This window comes from Helianthus annuus, chromosome 9 (genome assembly GCF_002127325.2).
Source record: "Helianthus annuus cultivar XRQ/B chromosome 9, HanXRQr2.0-SUNRISE, whole genome shotgun sequence".
In the NCBI taxonomy this organism is placed as follows: Eukaryota; Viridiplantae; Streptophyta; class Magnoliopsida; order Asterales; family Asteraceae; genus Helianthus; species Helianthus annuus.
The window spans coordinates 49,178,934-49,200,622 of NC_035441.2; the positions used below are offsets into that span (position 1 = coordinate 49,178,934).

Below are 21,689 nucleotides of genomic sequence, written 5' to 3' on the forward strand. Positions count from 1 at the left end.
CATATTAGTTAGATCTGTAATTTTTTTTCTTTTATTTTCTTAAACAATAGTTAGATCTATAAATTATAAGACAAAGTTTCTATAATAGTATTTTTTAGAGAAACTTACGAAATTAATTATTTATACACGTGTGTCACTATGAGAAATGTTTTTACATCCATATCTATGAAACAAAAAAAAAATCACTTAATACGTTACAAATTAACTGATTTTTAACTTTTTTACACTTACCACGATTTAAACACACACAACTTTTATGTTAACTTCTTTTTATTTCGTGTATTTTCTTCTCGTATATTACTTTATTTTATAAAAAGGTGACTCAAGTTTATCAATATAGAAAATACTTCCAATAATACACACATGATTGCATATCTCATTACCATAAAATTCCAATTTTAATCCATACAAAAAAAATATTTATTTTTATATTTTCCCATACTTTTATTTATCAAAACAAAAAAAATATATATATAAATAAAAAAAACAAAAAAACACCCACTTGTTCTGAATTTTAAGGTCAATTTATTGACACAAGAAGACTCCACTTTTGTTCTCTAGCTTCCCCCAAAGTGAAGAACAGAACACTTAACCACTTACCAGTTACCACCCCCCAAAACACACACACATACACAAACACACACTGTCCTTTCTCCTTTGCTCTTTCTACACTCAAATTCCCCAACTTTTTCATCTTTTCCACCTTAATTTTCACTCAAATTCATCATTCTACACTAATGCAACCTGTTTTGCCACTTACTGTAGATCCATAAAGACTCCATTGTGGGTTTTGTTTGATTCTTTTCTTGGATCAATGTGAGTAAAGTTTCAATCTTTTTTTATTCTCTTTGTGGGTTTTGTGTTTTGATTCTTGATTCATCATGTGAAGTTCACAAAATCAGTTTTTTTTTTATTCTTTTCTTGTAAAGATTGGTTTTTGATTGGTGTTTTTGTGTATAAAACTCAGGGTTTGTGTGTGATTTGAAGGGGGTGTTGCAGATCTTTTCATACTGGTATGTTTCTTTAAATTTGTTTTAGTTAGTTGTTCAGATTTTATTGTAATGTGAATGAATATGTGATGTTTCTTCATTTGTTTTTCTGTTTTTGTAAATAAAGATTGAATATTTTGTAGAAATCTTGTAGGATGTGGATATTATATTTCTTGTGAATCTTGTAAAGATTACCAGTTGCTACTGATGACCATTTGCTAATGATGGACCAATTTGCCCCCAAACCCCACCAGGATAAGAGGGGGGGGGGGGGGTTGATAGTCGTGAACGAGCGTGTACTCATAGTTATGTTGAATCATGTGATTTAATTTGAAGTTGGTTGATTGGAAACAGATTTGGTGATCAGTGGATCAATCAGGAGATGACGACGACGACGACGATGATGATAAATGTTGAACATATGTTCATGCTTTTGGTTCTGTTTGGTTCCTTGATTTTTGCAAAATCCGAGGTTTATATCGTGACGGTTGAAGGAGAGCCAGTGATAAGTTATAGGGGTGGCGTTGACGGTTTTGAAGCCACTGCTGTTGATACTGATCAGAAACTTGATGTCACTAGGTTAGTGTTCTTATAACCAATCATCCTTTTGTTTAAATGTTTAATGATTGTTGTTACAAATTAAACGATTTATCGCGCTTTTGTTTACTGTTTTGGTTTATTTGCAGTGATTCGGTTGCGTCATACTCTCAACACCTTGAAACGAGGCACGATGCGCTTCTTGAATCACTATTTAAAGATGAAACGTACACGAAAGTATACAGCTACAAGCATCTTATCAACGGGTTTGCGGTCCACATGTCTCCTGAACAGGTCACAATCTGAACACTTAACCACAAACCTAACACGAAATTTGCGTGATTGGGTTTACGCTAAACGGGTTCACGGTTTTGGGTTTAGGGTAAACGGGCTTGGGTCAGTTTTGGGTAAACAGGTCAGTCTCGGGTCAATCGGGTAGGTTCACGGGTTGACATGTTTATTTACTTCAGCCATCTATAAAAATGTTTGTTTTGGTCATTTACTCATTTATGATTATAATGTAGTCTTGTAATCATGTTTTCTTATACGTTTATTCGAATATTAGTAGGCAGAAACGCTTAGGCGAGCCCCCGGTGTGAAGTCAGTTGACAGAGATTGGAAAGTGAGGAAACTCACAACACACACACCACAGTTTCTAGGACTTCCAACCGGCGTGTGGCCCACGGGTGGCGGGTTTGATCGAGCCGGAGAGGATATCGTGATCGGGTTTGTAGATTCCGGTATCTTCCCACACCATCCGAGCTTTCAAAACACCATAACCGAGCCTTACGAACCGCTTTCAAGATATAGAGGGAAATGTGAAAATGATCCCGAGACGAAGAGGAGTTTTTGTAACGGAAAGATCGTCGGGGCTCAACATTTTGCAAAAGCCGCTACGGTTTCGGGTGCGTTTAATCCCGAGATTGATTTTGCTTCTCCTTTGGATGGTGATGGCCATGGAAGGTTGGTGTGCTTTTTCTTTTTTTTTTCTAATAACTTTTATATGTGTTATCAGCTTTTTATTAAACACGTGATGATTACTGTTTTACAGTCATACCGCTGCGATCGCTGCGGGAAACAATGGGGTTCCTGTACGTGTGCACGGGTATGAATATGGACGAGCAAGTGGAATGGCGCCTCGTGCAAGGTTTGATCACTATTTTTCTTTTGTTTTAACATGGAAATTTAACACTTCAAGATAAAGGTCGTTGACCCGTTGGCCCGTTTTCTTGTGAATGGGTCGGTTTGATTATGTTATATTAAAATTTAGCTAAAATGGAACCGTGTCAAACGGGCTTATGTTAATTAGTAACTCTGAAATACCATAATAGTTCGTGTATTACACAGGTTGAATACTGATGAAATGTATACTACACAAATATATATATTCTTCATATGACCGAAATTACGTATTATATTACATATAATAATGTATATAAATAATATTATTTTATTATTGTGTATATTTTAAATACAACCAAAATAACACTTGAATAATGATCAATTTGAATAGGATTGCGGTGTACAAGGCTCTCTACAGGCTCTTTGGAGGCTTTGTTGCGGATGTAGTTGCAGCCATCGAACAGGCGGTTCATGACGGTGTCGACATTCTGAACCTCTCGGTTGGGCCCAACAGCCCTCCGGCCACCACAAGGACTACTTTTCTGAACCCGTTCGATGCAGCACTTTTATCAGCTGTAAAAGCCGGAGTTTTTGTTGCACAAGCAGCCGGAAACGGTGGCCCGTTTGCCAAAACGATGGTGTCTTACAGTCCATGGATTGCGTCTGTAGCTGCTGCGGTTGATGACCGACGATATAAGAACCATTTAACGCTCGGAAACGGGAAGATCCTAGCTGGCATCGGCATGTCACGTATGTTTGATTACATTAATACATTCTTGTTTTGACCATTTCGTAAAATGAATTTGACCCGATATTAATCAATGCAGCTGCTACGCGTATGGATCAAAAGTATACACTTGTGGCAGCCAATGATGTTTTGTTGGATTCTTCCGGAAAGTCAACAACGGCAGATTGTCAAAGACCCGAAGTTTTAAACAAAAATCTAGTGAAAGGGAACATACTTCTTTGCGGGTATTCGTTTAACTTTGTGATCGGGACCGCATCGATGGCTAAGGTTGCCAATACCGCCAAGGCTCTTGGTGCGGTCGGGTTCGTTCTTGCTGTCGAAAACGCCTCACCGGGAACGAAATTTGATCCCGTACCCGTTGGCATGCCCGGAATTCTCATCACTGATGTCAGCAAGTCTTCGGTAGTTTACACTTCTATAATAGTTTGTTAACTTTTATAGAATAGTAAAATGCCAGTTTTGTCTTCGTCCCTGAGGTTTGGCCAGTTTTGCTACTTTCGTCCAAAAGTTTGTTTTTCCGCATCTTGATCCAAAAGGTTTGAAATCTTGCCATTTTCATCCAGTTTATTAACTCCATCCATTTTTCTCTGTTAAGTTAGGGGTATTTTTGTCTTTTTTGTTAACTTAAACGGCAATTCGGTCTTTTCCACTCTATATAAAAAGACCGAATACCCTGAAAAAGACTGAATTGGCTTTTAAGTTTTCAAAAAAGACAGAAATACCCCTGACTTAACAGAGAAAAATGGATGGAGTTAACGAGCCGGATAAAAATGGCAAGATTTCAAACCTTTTAGATCCAGATGCGGAAAAACAAACCTTTGGACAAAAGTCGCAAAACTGGCCAAACCTCAGAGGGACGGAAATGACATTTTACCCTTTATAGAATTACCAACTTTTTAAACATTTTTTTTTTTTTTTGTATTCTTTAGGAGCTTATCGATTATTACAATGTCTCAACTACACGGGACTGGACCGGGCGAGTGAAGAGTTTTAAAGCAGTCGGGTCCATTGGAAACGGGCTGGAGCCAGTCCTTCACAAATCAGCACCGATGGTGGCATTGTTCTCGGCCCGGGGCCCAAATATAAAAGACTACAGCTTTCGAGATGCGGATCTTTTGAAACCCGACATTCTAGCACCTGGTTCTTTGATTTGGGCTTCATGGTCCCCCAATGGAACCGATGAGGCTAATTACATAGGTTAATTATACACTTTTGACATGTTCTATTCATTTGACTTGTTTTCTTTTTAACTAATTCTTGATGAAACATAATTTGAATCGGGCCCGTTAACAAGTAACGGGTCAAAATTGCCAACCTGATATAATTAAAAAAAAGAGTAAAATGCCATTTTTGTCCCTGAGGTTTGGCCAGTTTTGCGACTTTCGTCCAATGGTTTGTTTTTCCGCATCTGGATGCAAAAGGTTTGAAATCTTGCCATTTTCACCTGGCTCGTTAACTCCATCCATTTTTTTCGTTAAGTCATTGGTATTTCCGTCTTTTTTGTTAACTTAAAGGGCAGTTAAGTCTTTTTTACTTTATGTAAAAAGACCAAATGACCCTGAAAAAGACCAAATTGCTCTATAAGTTAACAAAAATGACGGAATACCCCTGACTTAACGGAGAAAAATGGATGGAGTTAACGGGCCGGATGAAAATGGCAAGATTCTAAACTTTTTGGATCCAGATGCGGGAAAACAAACCTTTGACGAAAGTCGCAAAACTGGCCAAACCTCAGGGACGAAAATGGCATTTTACTCTTAAAAAATAATATAATTGAATATATATTTTTTTTTGGTTTGAGCAGGAGAGCACTTTGCGATGATCTCTGGAACTAGCATGGCTGCACCGCACATAGCCGGGATTGCGGCACTTGTGAAGCAGAAGCACCCTCGGTGGAGCCCGGCTGCCATCAAATCAGCCTTGATGACGACAACAAATACACTTGATAGAGGGGCAAGACCGATCCTGGCCCAACAATATTCGGGTTCTGAATCCATAACGTTTGTCCAGGCCACACCGTTTGATTATGGCAGTGGTCATGTTAACCCCCGAGCCGCTTTGGATCCGGGCCTCATTTTCGATGCAGGTTGGTTCTTTTTCAACAGCTTAAATGTTATGATTCATAGAGGTGCAGTTCGACCCGTTTACTCAAACGGGTCAAATAAAAGATATTACTTAAAAGAGAGGGTTTAGGGGTTGATTTATATGACCCGTTTCCTTTTTGGTGGTTTTATGCTATAATAATATATAGTTTGGGCCCGTTTGAATCATATGGCTGGTTTCCTTTTTGGTGGTTTTACGCAATACTAATACAGTTTGGGCCCGTTTGAACCATAGACCCGTTTTCTTTTTGGTGTTTTTTATGCAATAATAATAATACAGTTTGGGCCCGTTTGAACCATATGACCCGTTTCCATTTTGGTGGTTTTATGCAATAATTATACAGTTTGGGCCCGTTTGAACCATATGACCCGTTTCCATTTTGGTGGTTTTATGCAATAATTATACAGTTTGGGCCTATTTGAACATTTTGACCCGTTTCCTTTTTGGTGGTTTTATGCAATAATAATACAGTTTGGGCCTATTTGAACCATATGACCCGTTTCCGTTTTGGTGGTTTTATGCAATAATAATAAGTTTGGGCCCGTTTGAACCATAGACCCGTTTTCTTTTTGGTGGTTTTTATGCAATAACAATACAGTTTGGGCCCGTTTGAATCATATGACCTGTTTCCTTTTTGGTGGTTTTACGCAATACTAATACAGTTTGGGCCCGTTTGAACCATACGGCCCGTTTCCTTTTTAGCAATTCCTTTTACTTGATCTGTGAAAAATAAACATAACCCGCCGTTTTTTTAATCATTGAAGGGTATGAAGATTATATCGGGTTCTTGTGCACCACACCCGGGCTCGACTCACACGAAATAAGGAACTACACACACCTACCATGCAACTACACACTTGGACATCCATACAATCTGAACTCACCATCGATCACGGTATCCCATCTCGTACGAACCCAAACCGTGACCCGAACCGTCACAAATGTCGACGAAGAAGAAACCTACAAGATCATAGCTAGAATGTCACCAGCCGTAGCCATTGAAACGAGCCCACAAGTCATGACACTTAAACCAGGTGAATCTCGTAAGTTCACCGTGGCTCTAACCGTACGGTCTGTCACCGGGACCTACAGCTTTGGAGAGGTTTTGTTAAAAGGAAACCGCGGGCACAAGGTTCGAATCCCGGTTGTAGCCATGGGTTATGACCGGTAGGTTTGCGTTTGATCAATTGTTTGTAAAAGTGTTGGGTAATAAGACTTAGAAAATGGTAGTTGTAAAGAGTATTAAGTTTTGATGGTATGGGGCTTTGATTGTACTGTATGCTTCTTCCGTTGTACACCATCAGGGGTAAAAGCGTAAAAAAGAATGTTTGGATGCGAACGGGCTGGTGTACCGAGTTTGAAGCCACCGAGTATTGCTTAGGACTCGAGTCAAGCCAGCAAATTTTCCCGGTGAGCTCGAGTTAGCTTGGCTCGGTGTAGTGTTGTTTTGTTTTGTTTTCATATAATATGTTTATTTAGAGATATAATTTTTAGAATTAATGAGGTAATGTTGTAATGATTTGTATTCTATGTAGTAGAGTTTATATAATTTATCTTAATATCATTTGTGCTTTTGGAAATGTTTGATTTCATATTTTGAGTGCAGGGTTACTTAATGGTTTGTATGATACATATATTTGGGACGAATTGGAAATAAATAATTCCACCTAACTTAATTTGGCCGATAATAATCTGAACTGGTCAATTTTTTTTTTTGTAAAATAGTCCACCATTAAAATAGCTTAACGGAGTTAAGTTTTTTTTCCGAATTACAAACCGATGTTTTAGGGCTTTTAATCAGAACGAGGATACGGGTTGATTGATGTAAAACATACCTCGAAATTGTGCTCGAAATTGCTTGATTTTTGTTAATTGGAAGTTTAAACACTCGAATTGAAGCACCGTTTTCGTGGGTTGGGGCAGTATTTCGAGGTAAATTTTACATTAATCGACTTGTATCCTCGTTCTGATCAAAAGCCCTAAAACATCGGTTTGTAATTCGGAAAAAAACTTAACTCCGTTAAGCTATTTTAACGGCGGAATATTTTACCAAAAAAAAAATTGATCAGTTCGGATTATTATCGGCCAAATTGAGTTAGATGGGATTATTTATTTCCAATTTGCCTATATTTAGAGGCATTGTAGGGGAAAATCATGAAAATAGCTTATTTTCTAGATCTACAATTATTTAGAACAATTTCACATTTTTAGTAATGAGATTCGAGACTTTATAGTTGCATATTTTATATTTGACATCATTTTAGTTTTTACATACTATATATAAACCATGAATCGAGTGTAAAAGGTAGATACTTGAATATGATTCGTGTATCATCATCTATAGGACATGCGGCAAGACATTTTTAGGGATACCTGAATACTAGATACTCGAATTTGATTCATGTATCTTTTATTTTGTAATATGAAAAGATATTTTTAGTGATATGTGAATACGATTTTATATATGATAATTTTTAAGCAGACAAAAGGTAAGATTGTGTATAGTGGAATAACGCCCTGTCCACATGGAGTGATTCCATTGGTTGTGGCACGGGGTCTACACATATCCACACAAAAATAGACTCACACCCGTTACAACACTCACGCCCGAGCCCTTAACGCACCCATACCATGCACCTTCAGGCGGTGTTTGGCGCCCCTATGTGCTGATGTGGCCATGGAGGCCACAACCTGGTCTAAGATGCAACAATTTTATGGTTTTTCTTTATCACTCACAGGCAAAATTATGCAATTAAAAAACCCCCAATTGAACAAAATCCAGTTTAAATTAAACCAGGTATAGTAAACAGGGGCATCAAAATGCTACTGTGGTTGGGTCCAAACGATGCCCCCCTGCTATCACTTTGAATCTAAATGATGGGCTTGAGTTGATGTTTGATCAAAAAGATACATTTCGGCCCGCTATGAACTTAAACACTACTTATAAACAGTTACCACTAACACGTTACAACAAACGAACAAACCCGACACAAAAACCCACAAATGGGTGCAGTCTGGTTAGTTGTTTCTCACACTGTGTTCATTTAAAACCGAGCCTCAACGAAATGGTGGACCATATGCGTTGGATGAACTCCCTGCAGAACAAAACACAATATTATTACAATGAGTTCATAGATGCTAAAGTTCACATGGGACGATTTGGACGCTTTATCTTAAACTGGTCATATTAATAAAGCCAGTTAAAAGCTGTCCAAACTTATATTTTTTAAAGCATAGAACTTAATAATCATGTTGTTCAAAAACTTTATATTATAATTGGAAAGATATAAGTTTTGTGAAACATTAATTATTTATAAATAATGTTAAATGCCATTCTTGTCCTTGAGGTTTGGCCACTTTTGCGACTTTCATCCAAATGTTTGTTTTTCCGCATCTGGATCCAAAAGGTTTGAAATCTTGTCATTTTCATCCGACACATTAACTCCATCCACTTTTCTCCGTTAAATGGGGGGCATTTCCGTCTTTTAGACAATTTTATTAAAATAAAAAACACTATAAAAATAAAGATCCACCTCTGTTAGATTTTCTCCCCACCACACTTTAATCATCACAAAAAATGTCTAAAGAGACGAAAACACCCCTGATTTAACGTTAAAAAATAAATTAGAGTTAACGAGCCGGATGAAAATGGCAAGATTTCAAACCTTTTGGATCTAGATGTGGAAAAACAAACATTTCGATGAAAGTCACAAAACTGGCCAAGCCTCGAGGAGGGACGAAAATGGCATTATACTCTATTTTAAAATAATGGAAAGAGATGGTTTCGGGGTCAACCTGACCCGAAGCCTTTCTGACAGTCGGTGATTTTATTTATACAGTTGCATAATAATATTACCATAATAAGGAGGTGGTTGAGGCCTTCTTCCCCATTCGTCCCTTGCATGCTGCATCTCATGTGACCTTCGAAGGTGGTCATCCATGGAAGCCGCTCCATGGGCATCACCCCAACCCCCATTAGGGGCCCCACCCCAACCTTGTGTCCACCTATTTTGGGTTGCGGGTACATCCTCTGCAACCCTCATTCTTTTTGTTTGCTGATGGTCAAACGACTGCTCGGCCCACATGTTCGATGGGCCTGTAGTCACGGCTCGATGGTACGGTATATCCTCTTCAACCCTCGTTCTTTTGTTCCGCTGATGGTCAAACGGCTGCTCAACCCACAGATTTACCGGGCCTGTAGTCACGGCTCGATGATGTGGCGGTACCGGTACACCCCAGTGACCCGTTGGCGGTTGCCTTGTTGACCAACTATTCACAGCCAATATAGGGTTTGTTGTCACAACATGCCGGTTTTTTTCATAGTTTTCTATCCATACGTTTGATTTCGGCTCGACATTCGGATGATGAAGCACTCTATCAATGCCAAACAAGGATTCCTTTAACGCCAGTTCTTCAATTCTAACGTTCATGAAAAGACTAATATTTTGTTTGGTAAGATGGATGCATTCGTAGATTTTTTCCACTTCTGATTTTCCGACCGCCCTAGCCACGTTTTGGGTCCGGTCCGTAAAATCCTCAACCTATAGAGTTTAGTACAAGAAACATGGTTCAAAATGACGTGATAGTCTAGGTGGCAAAATGGACCGGTCCAACGGGTTAACGGGTCGAACGGATAATATTGGTAAGGGTCGGGTGACCGAAATACTTCTTATCCACTTTCCTAACTTTTTATAAATCATCTGTGTTAAATATGATTACAAAAAAAAAATACTATTACGACAGAAAAGAGAAACCTGTTACGTTCAATTGGTTGGACTGATTAGAAATTTTTGACATGTTACGTCATAATTCGTGTAAAAAAACCCATAAAAATTCATTTTACCTGTAAAAAAATTAACTTTTACCTAATCTTTTCCAGAGCTTTTACATATAAACACATGTAGAAACTGTTTTAATTAAAAAAACTGAAAAATAATAAAGAAAAATAAACCTTCAATAAACAGTATAAATACAAAAACATTTTTTTTGAACGGCTTCCACATGTGTTTATATGAAAAAACTCCGAAGAAATTATGTATAAATGATTATTTTTTCTATGGAAAAATGATTTTTTAAAGATTTTTTACATGTAAAATTAGTGATTCCCCTGTTCCCCACTTTTTTGGTGTTCTCCATTGAACCCAACCCTATACGCATAATAATTATCATATATTATGTATATATAAATATAAATATATATATATACACACACACACACACACACACACAATTATAAACGTGTACAAATATGATAACTAAAAACTTAAATACTTAATAAATAAAGAACGAGTCGCTCGAGGTTGAAAAATTCCTCATAGAGCTCTAAACAAACCAAGCTCAACACACGCTCTCTTAAGTTAAACAAGCTCAGGCTCGGCTCATGTACGCCCCTACTTAAAAATGAAAAACAAAAATAACAAGTTTAAATACTTACACTCATGTTGGCTATTTTAGTGTCCCAAGTTTTAGACGTCCAGCGTCCTAGATAAGTACTCGCGCACAGACCTTTGGGCCAAAGTTTTTCAGCGGAAGCTAACTACAACCATTTACCGTAAAAAAAACTGTAAGATCTCAAGAATGTAAAACGTAAGATATGAATATTGGTTGCCAACAATGACATTTAATTATGTTACCTTGATTAAAAATGACACGAACAATTCACCTAATGTTTCTGTGTTTCGTATACCATAGTTCTCGAAGTTTCTAACTGCTCTCCTCACGGACTTAGGATCCTCTCCATCTACAAAATCCCAAGCCGAAACAAATGCAAAAGACGATTTAACCATTTGATTTGTAGTCAAGTGTACGTTCACGAATTTCATGAATGAGAGTCAACAACTTAAGTCAACGGATGTATGACCACTATATATTGCACGTATTTGTAGCTTTGTATAAGATGAGTTCTCATATTATTTTTTAGTTTTACATCCTTATATAAGGCTCAATATTACCTTTTAGTATAGCGGAAAACGGAGGTAATATAGGGGGCTTTCTTGTCTGCAACCAAAGATTGATAATAAGACCAAATTGCATAGTTAGAAAATAAAAATAAACTGCTTAGATTTTTTCTCTCGTAATAAAAGTTTGTTTGAAACAGAAAAATAAAACCTACAATAAACTACGTAACACGGATGGTCCCCGTGGTTAACCAAAATTGTGGATTTGATCCCTAGCTTTTCAAAAGTACAAGAATGGTCCCTATGGTTTGCACTTTGTAACACAATTAGTCCCCGGCCAACAAATCAAAAGGTTTCAGCAGGTCCAAATTAGGGACAAAATGCGTTACAAAGTGCAAGCCACAGTGTAACTTTGGCAAAAGTTAGGGAGGGACTAATGCATTACAAAGTGTAAACCATAGGGGACCATCTGTGTACTTTTGGAAAGCTAGGAACCAAATCCAAAATTTTGGTCAACCACAGGAGAAATATATAGAATACCTGTAGATGAAAAGCAACCAATAATATTATGGATAAAGAGTTGAGAGTTCGATCTTTTGAGCTGTTGATATCGTGTGCTTTTGCCCACGCTTTCATCTGCATAAATAGATATAATTCCAAGATCAAAATTGGATATACACATTATTTTTAAATTTAAAACATCCTTTTTAAGTACAGTTTAATAGATGTTGCATTTGTATGAACTTGAATCGGTGCATATTGTGGTTTTGTTTAAACATTATTTTTAAATTTAAACGACGTCGTTTAATAATGATATTTATCGAATTAAAAAACCACAAGTTTCTATCCGCTTCATGGTTTCGTTTGGGATCGCTTGTAAACCGGAACCAAATAAACAGCAAACTGACTTAGTTTTGACTCAATTCTGTTACAGTTATTTGGTATTATTCTGTTCCGGTTAGCACCAATCTTGTTACAATTTAAAAATTTTAGAGTATGGTACACGGATGGTCTCAGTGGTTTACCAAAAATTTGGATTTGATCCCTAGCTTTCCAAAAGTACAAAGATGGTACCTGTGGTTTGCACTTTGTAACACATTTAGTCACCAGTTTTTTCAAACGTACATGGATGGTTCCTTTGGTTTGCACTTTGTAACGCATTTAGTCGCTAACTTGGACCTGTCGAAACCTTTAGATTTGTTGGCTGGGGACTAAATGTGTTAGAAAGTGCAAACCACAGGGGCCATCCGTGTACTCTTGGAAAGCTAGGGACCAAATTCAAAATTTTGCTAAACCACAGGGACCATCCGTGTACTTTACTCCATATTTTGAGGGTTTTAGTTCAATACACAATAATCTTTAATTCTTTATGTAAGTAAGTCGGAACAATTATTGACCATCCTACTTTTATTTGAGGTTAGAAATTCTACAATTTCGTTCGAAGCAACAAACGTAAACTTACCAAGAAACTTAGCTTTTGAAACCGTTGATCTATAGAAGTAATGAAACGAATAATCAACGATTTCGAAATTCCATCCCTGTTTTCTACTGAAAGGTCACATTCAACACCGGTTCCGGTATCGATAACCTTGACAATGGGTACCTTAGCACCCATGATGGGCTGGACCCCTTTTACGTAACCTACATCTAAACCACAAAATCACAAAAAAAACTATCAGCCATTTATATATATACCAAATGCATTAAATGTCACCTTTCTTGGTATAAAGTAGATTATTTTTGTATAAATCAAGCTTGATGTTTACATGAGGCAATCTTAGTTCCAAAAATGGATCTTCTATAAGTTTTATCTGTGGTAATCTATGCAGTTAATGCGGTAAAATATCGAATATCGGTGAAGGATCGAAATTTGAGATATACGTTATCGCGGTGGGATATCGGTAATTTTAATATTATGCATAATTTATGTTAGTTGGTAGTTGGTAGTTGGTAGTTGTATTAATTAGTTAGTTGGTAGTTGTATTAATTAGTTTAGGCCCTAGTATGTTATTTTTTTTTTAATTTCTTAGTCCCTCTCTCCTTATATATAGAGAGGCTCATTGCTTGTACATACACACTTTTCATATCAATACAATCAGATTTCCTTTCCATTTCATACCAGTCTCATTTACATGGTATCAGAGCTAAAGGTTCCTTAGCTCACGAGTGTCTTTCGGGTGACCATTTCCGGCAAAATTTCCGGTCACCACCAGTTCGCTATTACCTTACCTTCCTGCTCCTAAAACTCGTTCCAGATCTGCTCAAACAACACATCATTTTAGCCCACTTCAGACTTCCTAAAAAAAAACACCTCAAAACCATCACAACCCGTCACCCCCTTTTTCAGATCCGGCCATTTTTCCGACGCGTTACACTACACCACCACCACCACTGAGCTCGGAATCACCCGATCTACAAAACAGCACCACGTGCCGTCGCTATCTCCGCCACTACCACCTACACGCTGCGCGTGATGGCGCATGACGCCACCTTTGGCCGCCGCCTTTTACCTGCTCTGTCGGAATACTGTTCCGAACACCCTCGTAGAATCGGTCTTTCGATCCGAGTAACTTTTGTTTTCTACCTCGGTTCGCGTGTTCGGGGTTCAACTTGGTTTTTTCTACTTAAACATCTTTTCAAATGGGAGACGAACGAAATCACACCATTACATGCACCAAGGAGGAGTATGATTTGCTTCAACGATTCCTTGCTTTTTGGTCATCTGGTCCTCAAACCAACTCGGTACAACCAGGTACGTTTTCTGGCCTTGACTTATCTTGGATTATTGATTCTGGAGCTACTCATCACATGACTGCGAATCAAGTAATTCTCACTAGCCTTCATAATACCTCTTACCCACCTGTTAAACTTGCAGATGGTTCCTCATGACCCGTACGCGGCATTGGATCTATTCATAACCCAGATAGCCTAAACCTGTCTTCTGTTCTTCTTGTTCCTAACTTTCCTGCTAGCCTTTTATCTGTCTGTCAGATTACTAAATGAAATAAGTGTTATGTTACCTTTTATCCTACTCATTGTACCTTTAATGAACTAGGTACTAACCAAGTAATTGGTACCAGCCTTGAATTAGGAGGTCTCTATCGAGTGTCCTCATTGTCGCATCCCAAAGCAAACATTTGTGAGTCTAGTATCTTTGAAACTCATTGTCTGTTAAGCCATCCCTCAGCGGCCGTCCTACGGCAAATGGGACTTGAGATCTCTATTCCCGATAACTTCTATTGTGAGTCATGTCAGCTCGGTAAACATACTCGACGTCCTTATCCCCCAAAAGTGTCAAGCCGAACCATTTCCATATTTGAACTTGTCCATTCAGATGTATGGGGTCCATGTCCAGTTAAGACTACATTGGGCTTTCAATATTTTGTTACTTTCATTGATGATTATTCTCGTGCTACATGGGTTTACCTATTGAAATCCCGTAGTGAAATCAACTCGATCTTTCGTGAATTCCATGCATATGTCAAGACCCAGTTCAAAACATCCATCCAAACCTTACGCACCGATAATGCTAAAGAATATTTGTCCACCGATTTCTCTACATATCTCAAATCACAAGGTATATTCACGAGACTTCTTGCGCATATACATCCCAACAAAATGGTGTTGCTGAACGCAAGAACCGCCATCTGTTGGATGTTACTCGCACACTCATGATTCATTCTCATGTTCCTCGTCAATTTTGGGGTAATACTGTTCTTACTGCGGCTTATCTGATTAATCGTGTGCCATCGTCCGTTCTTCATGGTCAAACCCCGTTCTCTGTTTTATTTCCTAGAGGAACTCCGTTTCCTCTTGAGCCCCAAATTTTTGGATGTGTAGCTTATGTCCATAATCATCGTCCCGAAGTCTCTAAAATCGACCCTCGGGCCATTCGTTGTGTCTTTGTGTGTTACTCACGTGTCCAGAAAGGTTATCGGCGTTATAGTCCTTCTCTTCACCGATCAATGTCACCTTTGATCAGTTACGTCCTTTATTTCCAGAATCTTCCATTCCAGTTTCTGACATGTTTCCTGATCTTGATATACCTGAGTCTCACATAATCCCTACCTTTCCTGTGTCATCTATTCCCTCACCCCTCCGGTCTCGGACACCACAGTTCCAACTCCTACAGCCTCGGGCCTTCCGACAGATCCTCCGCCATTACTCTTCACATATTCTCGGCGAGGTAAGGATCAGACCTCAGCGACCCTTGATCCCCAGCCTACTCATGCCTCTGATACGTCATCTGCTCCTGCCATGACTGAACCTAATACACCGTTACCAGATACTACCCATACTACCTTGAATACCTTGCTTATAACCCTCCGGGTGCACCATATCCCGATATCCCTATTGCCTTCCGCAAGGAACCTAGACGCTCAACTCGTTATCCCATTCAGGATTACGTTGCCTACGCTCATCTCTCTACTGAGTCCCATGCCTTTACCACTTCCTTGGATTCCTACCCGAATCCCAAGAATGGGATGACAGCTCTGGCTCACCCAGGATGGCGTCAAGCCATGGAAGACGAGATTGGGGCCTTACGGGCCAATCAGACTTGGGATCTTAAACCGCTTCCTCCTCGTAAGCGTGTTGTTGGTTGTCGTTGGGTCTTCACGGTTAAACTTGACCCTGATGTTTACATCGTCTGAAAGCTCGTTTGGTAGCTAAAGGCTACTCTCAAGCTTATGGTATTGAGTATGACAAGACCTGTGCGTATTTGTATTGCTCTTGCTGCCATTCATCATTGGCCGCTCCACCAGCTTGATGTCAAGAACGCCTTTCAGTGTCTTGAGGAGGAGGTTTACATGGAGCAGCCACCCGGGTTCATTGTTGAGGAGGATGCCTCAAAAGTATGCAGACTACGTCGCTCCCAATATGGTCTTAAACAGTCTCCAAGCGCATGGTTTGGTCGTTTCTCTAGTGTTATGGGAGAGTTTGGAATGGTTCATAGTGCATATGATCACTCCGTATTCTTCAGACATCATAGGGGCGGAGAATCATTCTAGTTGTTTATGTGGATGATATCATAGTTACAGGGGATGATGAGGACGGGATTACCAAACTTAAACAGTTCCTTCAGTCTTAGTTTCAGATTAGCGACTTAGGTCGACTTCAGTACTTCCTTGGCATAGAAGTATCTCGTTCCCCACAAGGTATACTCCTTTCTCAGCAAAAATATGTCCTTGATATGTTAACTGAGTGTGGCTTGCTGGGTTGCAAGCCGGTTGACACTCCTATGTTTCCTACGAGGAAGCTCCTTCCAGAGGATGGAAGCCCATTAAAGGATCCCGAGTGATACAGACGATTGGTTGGAAAGCTTAATTATTTGACAGTTACACGACCAGATATTTCCTTTGTTGTCAGTGTCTTAAGTCAGTTCATGGCCACTCCATACCCTGGACACTTGGATGCTGCTATTCGTGTCTTACGATATCTCAAGACCACACCAGGTCTAGGGATCTTATATTCTGATCGTGGTCATTGCCGTGTGCGTGCTTTTACAGAAGATGGAGATGGACGTATATCTGGATTCTCAGATGCAGATTGGGCAGGTTGTCCTATTTCACGACGGTCCACCACCGGATATTGTGTTATTGTTAGAGGAAATCTTGTGTCCTGGAAGAGCAAGAAACAACATACTGTATCCATATCGAGTGTTGAATCAGACTACGGAGCTATGGCAGATGTTACATCAGAGATGATATGGGTTCGTCGTCTTCTCAGGGAACTCGGGGTTACCTCTGATGACTTGATGCGATTATACTGTGATAAGCTAAAAATCAAGTATTTCATACTAAACACATTGAGGTTGATTGTCACCTAATCAGAGATCGAATAGTAGGCACTCAAAAGGATCCTCCATCTATTCAGCCAATTCATGTTAAAACAGAATTACAACTAGCGGATATCTTCACGAAACCACTCTGAAAGGTTCAAATAGATTTCATATGTAGCAAGTTGGGCATGATTAACATCGATGCTCCAACTTGAGGAGTGTTAATTGGTAGTTGGTGGTTGTATTAATTAGTTAGTTGGTAGTTGTATTAATCAGTTTAGGCCCTAGTATGTTTTTTTTTTATTTGTTAGTCCTTCTCTCCTCCTATATATAGAGAGGCTCATTACTTGTACATACACACTTTTCATATCAAGACAATCAGATTTCCTTTCCATTTCATACCAGTCTCATTTACAATTTATATATATAGCAATTTAACACTAACAATTTAGTATACTCTCCCACCATTAACAAATTAACCTTTTGCAACTTGCAAAACACCAACAATTGTAGCAAGTAGGAACTGATTATGACTTAAATCACTAACAACTAACAATTAAGACTTAAAACACTAATAGCAACAATAAGAAGAAAAACGAATGGTAGAACTAATAAGAAAGGTACTGATATCGGGGAAATCGGTGATGTATTGGTCAAACATCATCGGTGAAACATCAGTCAATATCGCCGATACATAGGGACCGATAACTGATATATCGGTGATAAATCACCGATATTAGCTACATAGTTTATGATATGAGAATACTTACAATAAAAGCAAATATATGAATAAGTAAAGGTTTACTTTGAAGTGCGTAGAACTTTCTTGCAAACTTCCGAAGTGTTTTTATTTTCTGATCCCGAGGAAACAGTAATGAACTATTTCGGAAGTTAATGGAGAGATCTAGATCACTTTCTGTTGTAAAAAGATCCATTGAAAAAGAACCGAATTCCTCGACTACAGGACAGCTGGCAGAATTACCTGTATCACAAACAAATAGAACAATTATTTACTAAAATGAATATAAAAGACACGTGAATAAATACAAGTCAGGGCCGTCCCCGAGAACTCCCAAAAAAATTTAGGGTGAATAAATACAAGACTACAAGTAATTGTAATTGTAATTGTAATTGTAATTGTAATTGTAATTGTAATTGTAATTGTATTACCATATATCTCTTCTGCTATCTCATTAAAGACTCGGATCAGTTGTTTGCGATGTTCGTATTCGCTTGGCTTTGGCCTACGAATGACGTAAGCATCGTTAAGTAGTTTGTCGAGTATTAGTAATTGTTGCCGATTTAGTATAATCTTCTGCAGTTCCTTTACTTCAAACTTCTCTGCTTTCCTTATGAGAACTGGAATATAAAAATAAGTAATCAGCAAAAAAAAAAAAAAAGAACTTACATAGCGCAAAGTTTCAAACATAGAAATTAGACTAGAATATCATCGCTAAATCTTTAAAAGATCCTAGGGTTCCTAGTGCATGACCCTAAGATTTGCTTAAAATTAAATAATTGTCAATAGTGACAAACTACCGATATGCTACGTAGCGATGGCGAGGAAATAGCGCCTGCTATTACATGTTTAGCTAAAGTAGTAGAAACTTTAAGAAATATTTTACAAGTATATTTTATCAAACTACGCTATTTTTACATGTATATTTCATCCAAATATTTTACGTGTATATTTTAAGAAAGAGTAAACTGCCATTTTGGTCCCTGTGGTTTGGTCACTTTTGCCACTTTAGTCCAAAACTCAAACTTTTTGCATCTAGGTCCCTGTGGTTTCAGTTTATTGCCATTTTGGTCCAAAAATGAAATCAGGTCATATTTTTTTTTATAAAATCCTGCTATTTTGTCATTTTTCACTGGGGCAAAATGATCATTTCTTTTTTATAAATAAATACCATATTTTATAAGACAAATATATCTGATTTGCCCCTGAGGAAAATGACAAAATTGCAGGATTTTATAAGATATATATGACCTGATTTCATTTTTGGACCAAAATGGCAATAAAACTGAAACCACAGGGACCCAGATGCAAAAGGTTTGAGTTTTGGACTAAAGTGGCAAAAGTAACCAAACCTCAGGGACCAAAATGGCAGTTTACTCTTTAAGAAATCTTTTTTCAATTGAGAAACAAAAAAACCCTAAAGGGCCTCGCTATTTATATTTATCAAAAAAAGGAAAAGGTCACGTTTGTTGTCTAAATAGTAATTGCAACATAAAATTCCCATAAAAGTATATTTCCCCAAACTTCTGTATTCCATATGTTGCTATATAGGTTATTCCGTAAAAGTGAATTACCAAAAGGAGAACAGGATATCCTTTTAGGGCTCATATTTAAAGAAAAACGAATGCAAAGGAAAAGACGAAAACAACAAAGTATATACATATATGCACCACCACCATCTGACTAGATCAGCTATATCCCTAAAGAGTTATACCTAAATATGTCACCTTTACATAAATAATCGGTAATGAAAGGTTTTAGTCACTCACCCTTTTCACGCAATGCCATGATCGTGCCTCCAAAAGTCAACGAAAGAACCCTTTAGATTAAAAATAACAATTACAAGTACTCCAATAATGTGATTCTAATTATAAAGAAGCGAAAAACAACTTATCCTACCTTGATGATATGATGGAGAACCCTGCAATAAAAAGCAAATCAATCACGATATGTCCAATCAAATTCCGAATCTGTGATGCACTAAATGATTGCATTAAGTACAAACGTAAGAATAAAAACACGAAAGCAATGTGATGATATTACTGTTGCACATAGAGATTAGATTTGGTTAAAAAGCAAAATAACTCATTCCTTAAAATGTAGCACACAGCCAAACACATGACACGACCGCTTTTAAAAACTGAAATGAGTTTACACAAGGTAATGTAGTTGTATACTAAAAGGAGATTACGAAAGGCAATATATATATATATATATATATATAGGGTGGGGTTCTAGAGTGAACACTAGTGTATTTGTGAACTGAGTGAACAAATCCTGGCCATTGATCTACACTAGTGTATGGCCAGGATCTCATCATCAAATCGTAAAGCTACACTAGTGTTCACTCTTGAACCTAATCCTATATATATAGTTATATACTAACACGTAACACCAAAAGGCCTTTGTCCTAGCGCGACCCAGGTGTTAGATAAAGCTTTGCCTTTTCAAGTGGTGAGGATTCAATCCCCGTGGTGGACAAACAGGTGTAATTTGGTAGTACAATTAAATAGAGTGTGAGTTGTTGTTCTTAAAATATAAGAAATAAAAGGTATACACAAACATTATTAGGTAGGTACACAAATGCACATACGTTCGAGGTGCGTGTAAGAATGTAAAACTTCATGCAATCAAACCCTACATAATTAGGTATAAGCATCGGTATTACGTGATACGTACTCAAACCAATGACACTTCAGTTTCACAAACACAACTGAACGAACGAGACCCATGTTCATGTTTGTTCATTTACATAATCGAACGAAATTTCTTGTTCATGTTCGTTCATCAATTAAACGAACAAACGTAAACGAACTACCCGCCGAACGGTGTCGTTTGCAGCCCTAATCGAAGCCTACGAAACTATGGATAAACATCAGAATTAAGCGATCCGTCCTCAAACTAACAACACCTTTATATTTCAGTTTCGCCCAATTGACAGTTAACCGATTAAGCCTTCTCAAAACTTACACCTTCGATTATTAAAAAAAAAAAAAAAAAAAGCACACCAACTGTTTGTTAAAATGCCAAAACCAACTTCCACTTTTTATCTTCACCTTAAACACCTCCAAACCACTATCTACCCCTAAATTAACATAAATTCAACATCTTTCCATACCAAACCAACAATTCAAACTCCCTAATCAATAATGTAAACCACAAAACCTAAATTTGCAGCAAACAAGTGAACACCCAGATCCTAATTTAACCTAAATTACGTACCGGATGATCGATCAAACAACAATGCAGATTAGAAACATGTAGAGTTGATGTAGGAATAAAAAACCCCTAAATTACGTACCGATTACCGAGTCTGAAAGTCGATCGAGGGGTGAAGGTTAGTCGATCAATGGCGATTGAGAGAGGATGTTGCGTGGTGGTCTGGTGGTGACGAAACAGGGGGAAGAGAGAGAGGTTTTATATAATCTTGGTTCTGAGAATATCGAGGTGTGTTTGGTACCCACCTGATCTATCTTTCTTTTTCTTTTTTTTTTTTTTTTTTTGAACGGCCATACCACCTGACCTTTCGTCTTACAAATTAAAACATCAAATCATTTTTCTTTTAATTTACTATAAAACAATAATATTAATGATTTGACGGTTAAAAAAAGAAGTGTGCCAAGTAACTTAAAACATCAAAAGTAATTTTCTTTGTTCAATTTTCCTACTTTAGTCTAAATTGTAATTTTCTTCTCTAAGGTTTGTTCACTTTTCCTACTATAGTCTAAACTAGTATTAAGCCCCTGCGTTGCAGCGGTTGTCATAAAACTGTGTT

The 21,689-nt window shown here is 37.9% G+C and overlaps 2 protein-coding genes across 4 annotated transcripts; one reads left to right on the forward strand and one right to left on the reverse strand.

Annotated features, from left to right (window-relative positions):
- Positions 1-556: 556 nt before the first annotated feature.
- On the forward strand, positions 557-7,079 carry LOC110875636 (subtilisin-like protease SBT2.6). Its single transcript, XM_035977196.1, has 11 exons — positions 557-816; positions 968-1,013; positions 1,344-1,568; positions 1,676-1,820; positions 2,095-2,489; positions 2,578-2,673; positions 3,040-3,398; positions 3,476-3,798; positions 4,326-4,593; positions 5,201-5,482; positions 6,264-7,079. Exons 3-11 carry the CDS (start codon positions 1,372-1,374, stop codon positions 6,668-6,670), a joined length of 2,472 nt encoding a protein of 823 aa, XP_035833089.1. The 5' UTR covers positions 557-816; positions 968-1,013; positions 1,344-1,371; the 3' UTR covers positions 6,671-7,079.
- A 1,187-nt stretch (positions 7,080-8,266) lies between these two features.
- LOC118481881 (protein HESO1-like) lies at positions 8,267-21,384 on the reverse strand. Of its 3 annotated transcripts, none has more exons than XM_035977199.1 (12): positions 21,216-21,384; positions 19,814-19,835; positions 19,684-19,710; positions 18,346-18,534; positions 17,981-18,157; positions 12,859-13,043; positions 11,937-12,032; positions 11,451-11,496; positions 11,133-11,239; positions 10,934-11,035; positions 9,356-10,040; positions 8,267-8,594 (listed from the first exon to the last, which is right to left on the reverse strand). In XM_035977199.1, the coding sequence occupies exons 3-12, from the start codon at positions 19,700-19,702 to the stop codon at positions 8,557-8,559; spliced, it is 1,644 nt and encodes a 547-aa protein (XP_035833092.1). In that variant the 5' UTR covers positions 19,703-19,710; positions 19,814-19,835; positions 21,216-21,384; the 3' UTR covers positions 8,267-8,556. The 3 variants fall into 3 exon arrangements, with proteins under 3 accessions (XP_035833092.1, XP_035833090.1, XP_035833091.1); XM_035977197.1 differs by having other exon boundaries at positions 19,684-19,733; XM_035977198.1 differs by lacking the exon at positions 21,216-21,384 and having other exon boundaries at positions 19,684-19,733; positions 19,814-19,857.
- Between the last annotated feature and the right edge of the window lie 305 nt (positions 21,385-21,689).